This window comes from Poromitra crassiceps (assembly GCF_964638095.1).
Source record: "Poromitra crassiceps genome assembly, chromosome: 4".
NCBI classification, from domain to species: domain Eukaryota; kingdom Metazoa; phylum Chordata; class Actinopteri; order Beryciformes; family Melamphaidae; genus Poromitra; species Poromitra crassiceps.
The window spans coordinates 58,496,117-58,508,662 of NC_139626.1; the positions used below are offsets into that span (position 1 = coordinate 58,496,117).

Consider the following 12,546-nt stretch of genomic DNA (forward strand, 5'->3'; position numbering starts at 1 on the left):
ACGACATTGGGTTCACGATAACGATACGATACGATATTTGAACAATATTCTTTTTAACAAAAGTAAATCATTTTGATGTATTTATTCATCATTTATTTAACCATGCGAGTCCCGTTGAAATCGAAACCTCTTTTCAAGGGAGCCCTGGGAAAATACTGGAGAAATTAGTCTTTCATTTGAAATACACAAAATACAAAACAAATGCTGTTTTTGGAAATTGTTATTATAATAAGTAGAAAGCAACATGGAAGATAATGCTTCTCTTGCAATAGAATGTGTCACACTGTCACAAACTAAATGTTTGTTGCATGGTGAAAGAAAAATAAAGTATACAATCTATTTCTTAAATAACTCATGCTCAATGGTCCCTAAACTTATGTAATCTTATGTACCCCTTGAGCTGTTTTGCCATGCCAGTAGTAGTCTACCCCCTCACTCATGCGTGTTGATTCTGCTAAATTTGTTCTATTATTAATAATAAATAATATTATTATTATTATTATTTTTTTACGATATAATTTTTTTCTGACGATACGCATATCGTGACGTTTCGATATCGCAATATATCGTGCGACGAAATATCGTGACACCCCTACTGGCTTCCCATCTTGGGTCGCATCAAATTCAAGACACCGGTACTGGCCTACAGTCCACATGACAGCTCCTCCGTATCTGCAATCTATGGTCAGGTTCCAAACCTCTCATCGCTCCCTCCGCTCCTCCACCGCTACGTGGGCTCAAAAGTTGCTCGTCCCGATCGCGACTCTTCTCGTTCCAGGCGCCACAATGGTGGAATGAGCTGCCTGCCCCCTTCGGTCAGAACGGCCGAATCGCTGCCAATCTTTCGGCGGGGACTTAAAAACCTTTTCAGGCTACACCTGGGCCCTTCTTCCCCACTTATTCCTTCTCTAACTACGTCCAACGTCCTACATGGTGCTCCTCTAGTCTATCAAAATCTCTTAGCTGTCAGTGATTGCGTTGCATAGTTGTTTTATGTAGGCCTACTGTTGACAAAATGTGATATTCATATTGTAAGTGGCTTTGGACAAAAGTGTCTGCTAAATGAGGTAATGTAATGTAAATGAGAGTGACTGACATGTCTATAAAACTCTCTGATTGTGTTCGTCATCCACCGAGACTCATTACAATGTCATATCAGAGACAGTTGAGATGTGGCAGCAGCTGTAGCTCCTCCCCTCTCCTCCCACCTGCCATAATGACTCTCTCTTCACTGTCTGTAGCTCCTCCCCTCTCCTCCCACCTGCCATAATGACTCTCTCTTCACTGTCTGTAGCTCCTCCCCTCTCCTCCCACCTGCCATAATGAGTCTCTCTTCACTGTAGCTCCTCCCCTTTCCTCCCACCTGCCATAATGAGTCTCTCTTCACTGTCTGTAGCTCCTCCCCTCTCCTCCCACCTGCCATAATGAGTCTCTCTTCACTGTCTGTAGCTCCTCCCCTCTCCTCCCACCTGCCATAATGACTCTCTCTTCACTGTCTGTAGCTCCTCCCCTCTCCTCCCACCTGCCATAATGAGTCTCTCTTCACTGTCTGTAGCTCCTCCCCTCTCCTCCCACCTGCCATAATGACTCTCTCTTCACTATCTGTAGCTCCTCCCCTCTCCTCCCACCTGCCATAATGAGTCTCTCTTCACTGTAGCTCCTCCCCTCTCCTCCCACCTGCCATAATGACTCTCTCTTCACTGTCTGTAGCTCCTCCCCTCTCCTCCCACCTGCCATCATGACTCTCTTTTCACTGTGTGTAGCTCCTCCCCTCTCCTCCCACCTGCCATAATGACTCTCTCTTCACTGTCTGTAGCTCCTCCCCTCTCCTCCCACCTGCCATAATGAGTCTCTCTTCACTGTAGCTCCTCCCCTTTCCTCCCACCTGCCATAATGAGTCTCTCTTCACTGTCTGTAGCTCCTCCCCTCTCCTCCCACCTGCCATAATGAGTCTCTCTTCACTGTCTGTAGCTCCTCCCCTCTCCTCTCACGTGCCATAATGACTCTCTCTTCACTGTAGCTCCTCCCCTCTCCTCCCACCTGCCATCATGACTCTCTCTTCACTGTAGCTCCTCCCCTCTCCTCCCACCTGCCATAATGACTCTTGCTGCCTTCCAGACACATGGGACGTGGGTGTTTCCCAGTGGAAAAGTCCCACCCCCCACCTTCAAAGCATTCCAGAGCACAAAGGCAAAACGCAACCAAGAAACATGGCGGACCGCGACAAACTTTTTTTTGTTTGGCAAATAGCAAGACAGCTTAACAACGAGTAGAGCACCATCCTTACATATTTAAATGAAAATGAGGAGCAGCAATGACACATAATGTAACAGACTCTATTATACATTTTATTAAGGCACTTAATACTTTGGACTACATACTCCATGTTGTTGTGTGACGTCAGACAACTGGTTCCCAGCCTAGTGGGGGTAGATTTTTTTCTCCCAGTTTTCAAGTGGGAGCTCCCACTTTGAGTGCCGTTCCAGCGCACTTTTCCTAATAGGAGGCCAGAAAATCTGAAGGTCCCAGTTGTCTGGAAGGCAGCATCTCTCTTCACTGTAGCTCCTCCCCTCTCCTCCCACCTGCCATAATGAGTCTCTCTTCACTGTAGCTCCTCCCCTCTCCTCCCACCTGCCATAATGACTCTCTCTTCACTGTCTGTAGCTCCTCCCCTCTCCTCCCACCTGCCATAATGAGTCTCTCTTCACTGTAGCTCCTCCCCTCTCCTCCCACCTGCCATAATGACTCTCTCTTCACTGTCTGTAGCTCCTCCCCTCTCCTCCCACCTGCCATAATGAGTCTCTCTTCACTGTCTGTAGCTCCTCCCCTCTCCTCCCACCTGCCATAATGACTCTCTCTTCACTGTAGCTCCTCCCCTCTCCTCCCACCTGCCATAATGAGTCTCTCTTCACTGTAGCTCCTCCCCTCTCCTCCCACCTGCCATAATGACTCTCTCTTCACTGTCTGTAGCTCCTCCCCTCTCCTCCCACCTGCCATAATGAGTCTCTCTTCACTGTAGCTCCTCCCCTCTCCTCCCACCTGCCATAATGAGTCTCTCTTCACTGTAGCTCCTCCCCTCTCCTCCCACCTGCCATAATGACTCTCTCTTCACTGTCTGTAGCTCCTCCCCTCTCCTCCCACCTGCCATAATGAGTCTCTCTTCACTGTAGCTCCTCCCCTCTCCTCCCACCTGCCATAATGAGTCTCTCTTCACTGTAGCTCCTCCCCTCTCCTCCCACCTTCCATAATGACTCTCTCTTCACTGTCTGTAGCTCCTCCCCTCTCTTCCCACCTGCCATAATGACTCTCTCTTCACTGTCTGTAGCTCCTCCCCTCTCCTCCCACCTGCCATAATGACTCTCTCTTCACTGTCTGTAGCTCCTCCCCTCTCCTCCCACCTGCCATAATGACTCTCTCTTCACTGTCTGTAGCTCCTCCCCTCTCCTCCCACCTGCCATAATGACTCTCTCTTCACTGTCTGTAGCTCCTCCCCTCTCCTCCCACCTGCCATAATGACTCTCTCTTCACTGTCTGTAGCTCCTCCCCTCTCCTCCCACCTGCCATAATGACTCTCTCTTCACTGTCTGTAGCTCCTCCCCTCTCCTCCCACCTGCCATCATGACTCTCTCTTCACTGTAGCTCCTCCCCTCTCCTCCCACCTGCCATCATGACTCTCTCTTCACTGTAGCTCCTCCCCTCTCCTCCCACCTGCCATAATGACTCTCTCTTCACTGTAGCTCCTCCCCTCTCCTCCCACCTGCCATAATGAGTCTCTCTTCACTGTAGCTCCTCCCATCTCCTCCCACCTGCCATCATGACTCTCTCTTCACTGTCTGTAGCTCCTCCCCTCTCCTCCCACCTGCCATCATGACTCTCTCTTCACTGTCTGTAGCTCCTCCCCTCTCCTCCCACCTGCCATAATGACTCTCTCTTCACTGTAGCTCCTCCCCTCTCCTCCCACCTGCCATAATGAGTCTCTCTTCACTGTAGCTCCTCCCCTCTCCTCCCACCTGCCATAATGACTCTCTCTTCACTGTCTGTAGCTCCTCCCCTCTCTTCCCACCTGCCATAATGACTCTCTCTTCACTGTCTGTAGCTCCTCCCCTCTCCTCCCACCTGCCATAATGACTCTCTCTTCACTGTCTGTAGCTCCTCCCCTCTCCTCCTACCTGCCATAATGACTCTCTCTTCACTGTCTGTAGCTCCTCCCCTCTCCTCCCACCTGCCATAATGACTCTCTCTTCACTGTCTGTAGCTCCTCCCCTCTCCTCCCACCTGCCATAATGACTCTCTCTTCACTGTCTGTAGCTCCTCCCCTCTCCTCCCACCTGCCATCATGACTCTCTCTTCAGCTGTAGCTCCTCCCCTCTCCTCTCACGTGCCATAATGACTCTCTCTTCACTGTCTGTAGCTCCTCCCCTCTCCTCCCACCTGCCATAATGACTCTCTCTTCACTGTCTGTAGCTCCTCCCCTCTCCTCCCACCTGCCATAATGACTCTCTCTTCACTGTCTGTAGCTCCTCCCCTCTCCTCCCACCTGCCATAATGACTCTCTCTTCACTGTCTGTAGCTCCTCCCCTCTCCTCCCACCTGCCATAATGACTCTCTCTTCACTGTCTGTAGCTCCTCCCCTCTCCTCCCACCTGCCATAATGACTCTCTCTTCACTGTCTGTAGCTCCTCCCCTCTCCTCCCACCTGCCATAATGACTCTCTCTTCACTGTAGCTCCTCCCCTCTCCTCCCACCTGCCATAATGACTCTCTCTTAACTGTCTGACTAGTCAAAGGAGACGACATTCAGCCGACGACAAGAAGGGATGACTCATTAAAGAAAATCCTCCCAGATCCCAGAATACTCAGCAGATCCTCAAGTTACTGTGTGACTGTGTTCTTTCCCTTTGAGTTACTGTGTGACTGTGTTCTTTCCCTTTGAGTTACTGTGTGACTGTGTTCTTTCCTTTTGTGTTACTGTGTGACTGTGTTCTTTCCTTTTGAGTTACTGTGTGACTGTGTTCTTTCCTTTTGAGTTACTGTGTGACTGTGTTCTTTCCCTTTGAGTTACTGTGTGACTGTGTTATTTCCTTTTGAGTTACTGTGTGACTGTGTTCTTTCCCTTTGAGTTACTGTGTGACTGTGTTCTTTCCTTTTGAGTTACTGTGTGACTGTGTTCTTTCCTTTTGAGTTACTGTGTGACTGTGTTCTTTCCCTTTGAGTTACTGTGTGACTGTGTTCTTTCCATTTGAGTTACTGTGTGACTGTGTTCTTTCCATTTGAGTTACTGTGTGACTGTGTTCTTTCCCTTTGAGTTACTGTGTGACTGTGTTCTTTCCATTTGAGTTACTGTGTGACTGTGTTCTTTCCTTTTGAGTTACTGTGTGACTGTGTTCTTTCCTTTTGAGTTACTGTGTGACTGTGTTCTTTCCTTTTGAGTTACTGTGTGACTGTGTTCTTTCCATTTGAGTTACTGTGTGACTGTGTTCTTTCCTTTTGAGTTACTGTGTGACTGTGTTCTTTCCCTTTGAGTTACTGTGTGACTGTGTTCTTTCCATTTGAGTTACTGTGTGACTGTGTTCTTTCCTTTTGAGTTACTGTGTGACTGTGTTCTTTCCATTTGAGTTACTGTGTGACTGTGTTCTTTCCATTTGAGTTACTGTGTGACTGTGTTCTTTCCTTTTGAGTTACTGTGTGACTGTGTTCTTTCCCTTTGAGTTACTGTGTGACTGTGTTCTTTCCCTTTGAGTTACTGTGTGACTGTGTTCTTTCCCTTTGAGTTACTGTGTGACTGTGTTCTTTCCATTTGAGTTACTGTGTGACTGTGTTCTTTCCTTTTGAGTTACTGTGTGACTGTGTTCTTTCCTTTTGAGTTCCTGTGTGACTGTGTTCTTTCCCTTTGAGTTACTGTGTGACTGTGTTCTTTCCTTTTGAGTTACTGTGTGACTGTGTTCTTTCCCTTTGAGTTACTGTGTGACTGTGTTCTTTCCTTTTGAGTTACTGTGTGACTGTGTTCTTTCCTTTTGAGTTACTGTGTGACTGTGTTCTTTCCTTTTGAGTTACTGTGTGACTGTGTTCTTTCCCTTTGAGTTACTGTGTGACTGTGTTCTTTCCCTTTGAGTTACTGTGTGACTGTGTTCTTTCCATTTGAGTTACTGTGTGACTGTGTTCTTTCCTTTTGAGTTACTGTGTGACTGAGTTCTTTCCCTTTGAGTTACTGTGTGACTGTGTTCTTTCCCTTTGAGTTACTGTGTGACTGTGTTCTTTCCTTTTGAGTTACTGTGTGACTGAGTTCTTTCCCTTTGAGTTACTGTGTGACTGTGTTCTTTCCCTTTGAGTTACTGTGTGACTGTGTTCTTTCCCTTTGAGTTACTGTGTGACTGTGTTCTTTCCCTTTGAGTTACTGTGTGACTGTGTTCTTTCCCTTTGAGTTACTGTGTGACTGTGTTCTTTCCCTTTGAGTTACTGTGTGACTGTGTTCTTTCCTTTTGAGTTACTGTGTGACTGTGTTCTTTCCCTTTGAGTTACTGTGTGACTGTGTTCTTTCCCTTTGAGTTACTGTGTGACTGTGTTCTTTCCTTTTGAGTTACTGTGTGACTGTGTTCTTTCCCTTTGAGTTACTGTGTGACTGTGTTCTTTCCCTTTGAGTTACTGTGTGACTGTGTTCTTTCCCTTTAGTTACTGTGTGACTGTGTTCTTTCCTTTTGAGTTACTGTGTGACTGTGTTCTTTCCCTTTGAGTTACTGTGTGACTGTGTTCTTTCCCTTTGAGTTACTGTGTGACTGTGTTCTTTCCCTTTAGTTACTGTGTGACTGTGTTCTTTCCTTTTGAGTTACTGTGTGACTGTGTTCTTTCCCTTTGAGTTACTGTGTGACTGTGTTCTTTCCCTTTGAGTTACTGTGTGACTGTGTTCTTTCCCTTTGAGTTACTGTGTGACTGTGTTCTTTCTATTTGAGTTCCTGTGTGACTGTGTTCTTTCCCTTTGAGTTACTGTGTGACTGTGTTCTTTCCCTTTGAGTTACTGTGTGACTGTGTTCTTTCCCTTTGAGTTACTGTGTGACTGTGTTCTTTCCCTTTGAGTTACTGTGTGACTGTGTTATTTCCTTTTGAGTTACTGTGTGACTGTGTTCTTTCCATTTGAGTTACTGTGTGACTGTGTTATTTCCTTTTGAGTTACTGTGTGACTGTGTTCTTTCCATTTGAGTTACTGTGTGACTGTGTTCTTTCCATTTGAGTTACTGTGTGACTGTGTTCTTTCCATTTGAGTTCCTGTGTGACTGTGTTCTTTCCCTTTGAGTTACTGTGTGACTGTGTTCTTTCCCTTGAGACCCACTAATCGTGTTCTTCTTCATCTCAAATGACTCACAACATGGGCATTTACGGATTGGAAAAACCCAAAGAATTCTGCGGGGCACCCCCCGTGACACCCCCTCCCCGTCGGCTTATCGGGCTAAGCCCCCAATGTCTTGAGGACCTAGAAACACCCCTGCTGCACTGGACCCGGAACTGCAGCATACATCACCAACAGCTGTGTTTCAACACTGTGGCAGGTTCCCAAACGTTTTTTTTTCTACTTTTTAAAAATGACCCAATTCACAGCGGGCCTTCTTCATCTATAAATCATGAGAAGAAAAGTGAATTTGTGAATAAATGAACGTTCCTGACCATTTTTACTGCCATCACCTTATATGATCTTGAACAGGTAAACCAGCCATGTATAAGAGATACACATTTGGTGAATCGTAGCTTTCTTTCGTGCACGTTATTGAAAACATATACATGTACATGTTAAATACTTTATGGAGCATGAGACTGAATAAATGCAATAAAGGCAGAGTTAACAAGTGGGCTCATTCATTCCTCTCTCTCTTTGAGTAAAACAATGCACATTTTAAAGGTCCCAATTCGTGCAGCTGTAACCTCTTAAAAACGTGTGTCTCTGGTCCATAAAACATGATTCTGGATTAATTTGTCGAAAATATAGCAACCCCGTTCGTTCTGACGGAGTTCTCACTTCCTCATCTCGTCGCTTCCCAAGAATGGTCTGTTTCTATAATATATTCAGAACTAACAGTTCCCATTGGCCGCTGAGGGAGAGCCCGCCCCAGGCGCCCAGCGGCCAATCAGATTAGCGCCGTGGACCAGCACGCTAGGTTGTGTCCACAACTAACGTTAGCGTACGAGCTATCGCTAACTTAACGGTTGCTACGCTAAAGAGGACATCTCAAAATGCCCACACTTACCGAATGCACCTCCGCAGTTGCTGGATCACGTCCAGTTGGCGTCGCTTCAGCTAGAAGTGTTAATTTTGTGGCTATAGACAAAATGGTGCAGGTAGCTTGTGTGAGAGAGACAGCGCGCAGTATGCTTAAGGACCCGCCTGACGTCACATTAACCCGTCTGGGGGAACAGAGTGTAAGGGGCGTGGCTTGAAGGAGACTGCAGGGGGAAGCTGGACAGGGACAAATCCAACTCTGGCAGTTCTGAGGTTGTGACCACTCCTTACAGGGAGGGATGACAGCAGCATAAATGCATTTACAAGTAAAAACAGCTTTTGCACGGAATGGGACCTTTAAATTAAAGCCTGCGGAAGAAATTCTGCTAACTTATTTGGTGACCCAAATAATATCTCCTGCGTCCCATCTCTGGGTCCCTGACCAGTATTTGGGAAACGCTGTTCTAGAGCACCAGGGCCCAGTTGCACAAAACACCTTAGGTTAAGATTTCCCTTAGAGTCAGAGTTAAGGTGTCCATAAAATAGAATCGGCCGCACAAAACACCCTTAACACGTTCACTGCCAATGACGTGTTAATAAGTCAAAAAAAAGTTCAGTCCAGTCTGTCAGCAGCTGCTCTTCCTCTTTATAAGCCTACATCAGACTCTCTCTCTGGTCCTTCAGTCCAGTCTGTCGGCAGCTGCTCTTCCTCTTTATAAGCCTACATCAGACTCTCTCTCTGGTCCTTCAGTCCAGTCTGTCAGCAGCTGCTCTTCCTCTTTATAAGCCTACATCAGACTCTCTCTCTGGTCCTTCAGTCCAGTCTGTCAGCAGCTGCTCTTCCTCTTTATAAGCCTACATCAGACTCTCTCTCTGGTCCTTCAGTCCAGTCTGTCGGCAGCTGCTCTTCCTCTTTATAAGCCTACATCAGACTCTCTCTCTGGTCCTTCAGTCCAGTCTGTCGGCAGCTGCTCTTCCTCTTTATAAGCCTACATCAGACTCTCTCTCTGGTCCTTCAGTCCAGTCTGTCAGCAGCTGCTCTTCCTCTTTATAAGCCTACATCAGACTCTCTCTCTGGTCCTTCAGTCCAGTCTGTCGGCAGCTGCTCTTCCTCTTTATAAGCCTACATCAGACTCTCTCTCTGGTCCTTCAGTCCAGTCTGTCAGCAGCTGCTCTTCCTCTTTATAAGCCTACATCAGACTCTCTCTCTGGTCCTTCAGTCCAGTCTGTCGGCAGCTGCTCTTCCTCTTTATAAGCCTACATCAGACTCTCTCTCTGGTCCTTCAGTCCAGTCTGTCGGCAGCTGCTCTTCCTCTTTATAAGCCTACATCAGACTCTCTCTCTGGTCCTTCAGTCCAGTCTGTCGGCAGCTGCTCTTCCTCTTTATAAGCCTACATCAGACTCTCTCTCTGGTCATTCAGTCCAGTCTGTCAGCAGCTGCTCTTCCTCTTTATAAGCCTACATCAGACTCTCTCTCTGGTCCTTCAGTCCAGTCTGTCGGCAGCTGCTCTTCCTCTTTATAAGCCTACATCAGACCCTCTCTCTGGTCCTTCAGTCCAGTCTGTCGGCAGCTGCTCTTCCTCTTTATAAGCCTACATCAGACCCTCTCTCTGGTCCTTCAGTCCAGTCTGTCGGCAGCTGCTCTTCCTCTTTATAAGCCTACATCAGACTCTCTCTCTGGTCCTTCAGTCCAGTCTGTCGGCAGCTGCTCTTCCTCTTTATAAGCCTACATCAGACCCTCTCTCTGGTCCTTCAGTCCAGTCTGTCGGCAGCTGCTCTTCCTCTTTATAAGCCTACATCAGACCCTCTCTCTGGTCCTTCAGTCCAGTCTGTCGGCAGCTGCTCTCTGGCTCGCTCTCAGCTCCTTCGCCGCAGCAGACACGAAACACACTGAGGCCATTTTGTGCCGGCTCTCCATTCCATACTCCCCCCCTACCCCGCCAACCCCCCCCCCCCCCCCCCCCCCCCCCGCGCCGCCACATCCCCCCACACCTCCCCGCCTCACACAACACAAAAAGACCTCTGTTTCTGTCAGGAAGCTCTTGGAGGTGCACCGCTCGCTCCCCTAAATAGCCAGATTGATCTATTCAAGAATTCCATGTTTTTCTTAAGGACTTTTCTCCCCCCCTCTACACTGTTCGCTATCGGGCCAAGACAAACTGCTCACAGGCACACGAGCCCATGTGAATATATCAAGACTTCAGAGATGCTCGATGCACCCTCTGATCTGAGGTCAGCGACGGAGGAAGAAGAAAGTTGAACCCGGAGGCAAGATGCCCGACTCTCATCCAAATTCTCATTCCAATAAGTCGGCAGCCTCTTGTCGTTATTTCTCAAATCAAATCCTTTTCGGCGCAGAGAAGAGACGGTTGGCTTTGCTGTGAAAAGTGTCTAGTGGAGCAGAGAAGAGACGGTTGGCTTTGCTGTGAAAAGTGTCTAGTGGAGCAGAGAAGAGACGGTTGGCTTTGCTGTGAAAAGTGTCTAGTGGAGCAGGAAAGCGTGGTGTGTCTGGTGTTAATCTCCCCAGCCTGTGTGAAGGTTGTTGTCTGACTCACGTCTGCGCCTGGAAGACCTGCAGCCCCCGGGGTTCCGTCCTTGCCGTCGTCTCCGTCGGGGCCCTGGAAGCAGAAGGTTCACCTCACATCATCAACACACTTTATGTCAGAAGAACCACAGTCAGCATCTATATATATATATATATATATATATATATATATATATATATATATATATATATTAGCATCTGTCTGTTTTCATGTGAAAGGAGAAGTAAAGAATCCACTCACAGGTCCGCCGTCGACCTCTGAATCTACTCCTCTGTCGCCCTGCAGATACAGGAAGAATATATTCATGTATTATTATTATTATTATTATTATTTTTAATATTTTTTTTTCTTTTTCTTCTTTTTTTTATTGCACAATTAGGGTAATGGCAATGGTAATAGGTGTCACGGTGTCATGTCTCAGTTGAAGGAAGTATCAAGTCAAACTCAACAAACTGTCTCATGTAAACTAACGGGGCATCAGTTTCACTTTTATACTTTGAACTGAGGAAACGGAACGTGTGATCCCAGCCCACGCCACATATCTGCCAACTGAAATTCACGCAGATGAAGAAACAAAGAAATGATCAATCTCGGCTCACATCAATGCCGTCCACTCCGGGCACGCCGGCTACTCCTTCTGGCCCCGGGGGGCCTCTGGGACCGACCGGGCCCCTCTGCAAGACAAGAGAAAAAAACAACATTTGGACTCTTTCCCCCCTGCCGATCATCTTGCAAACCCTGGCTGTCGCTGCACACAGAGACTCCCTGTGTCTCCATGGGCGATGAGAGGAAAGGTCGTGAAGAGAATCTCCAGCCTGGTGTTTCTTTACGGATTACTGCTGCTGGTTATCACCCGATTGGTACCAGATGGACAGTCACGCTCACCAGCTTTAGGTTCAAATTCATCGCAAATAAAGCGCAAAAAACTATAGACGTCCTTTGTAACTCGTGCCTTTTCTGAAATGGCATCATAGAGAGTAGCATTTATGTGGTGGTTGTTTTTTAGAATACATACCGGTATTAGGGATACCTTGCCTTCGGTCAATGTGAACCTTTGTGTCTCACATCCTGATCTTGTGAATGTTCCATGCGATAATAATGTGATGCGATATCCTCATGATAAGCTATAGGCAAGGCCATGTCAGCTTTATTTGCACAGCATGAATGCAATGTACTTCAGATAAAACATGTCAAACACACAACTTTTCTGGTAAGAAGAAACATTCAAAAAAGAAAGAAAGAAAGAAAGAATGAGCGAGCGAGCGAACGAAAGAAAGAAAGAAAGAAAGAACGAACGAACGAAAGAAAGAAAGAAAGAAAGAAAGAACGAACGAAAGAAAGAAAGAAAGAAAGAAAGAACGAACGAACGAAAGAAAGAAAGGACAAATTACTTAGTAAATAGATTACAGCAGGATTCCCAAGAAAAATGAATAAGTTGATAAGCTTAGCTTGTATCTTCTATTATAGGACGTTGGAAAATACACTGAAGTCCATACAGGAACACTATAGCGACACCATAGGAGATTGAAAGAGACCCCTTGGGGTGATGTTGCACTATAAATAAATAAAAACTGAAACTGAACTGAACTGAAACAATACGATATAAAATATATTAAACTCACTACTGAGCGCCACAGGAACATAATAGTGTCACCATAGGACATAAAACGCCATAAACCGCAATAAACTCACTATAAGGTCATTACTGTGTTCCCGACACACTGCAAGTCCCTGTATGAATACGATAGGGGTGTTTTCATGAGTTTTTCATTTGAGGAAAGGAAGGGAACTTTAG

At 46.6% G+C, this 12,546-nt stretch overlaps 1 protein-coding gene across 1 annotated transcript in view; it reads right to left on the reverse strand.

The window, feature by feature from the left end:
* Positions 1 to 12,546, reverse strand: part of col9a1a (collagen, type IX, alpha 1a) — a 74,070-nt gene that overhangs the window by 61,303 nt on the left and 221 nt on the right. Inside the window, exons 2-4 of the mRNA XM_083635716.1 lie at positions 11,351 to 11,425; positions 10,992 to 11,030; positions 10,761 to 10,823 (exon numbers count right to left, since the gene is read on the reverse strand). Coding sequence (XP_083491842.1) covers positions 10,761 to 10,823; positions 10,992 to 11,030; positions 11,351 to 11,425 — 177 coding nt within the window. The remainder of the gene's footprint in view (positions 1 to 10,760; positions 10,824 to 10,991; positions 11,031 to 11,350; positions 11,426 to 12,546) is intronic.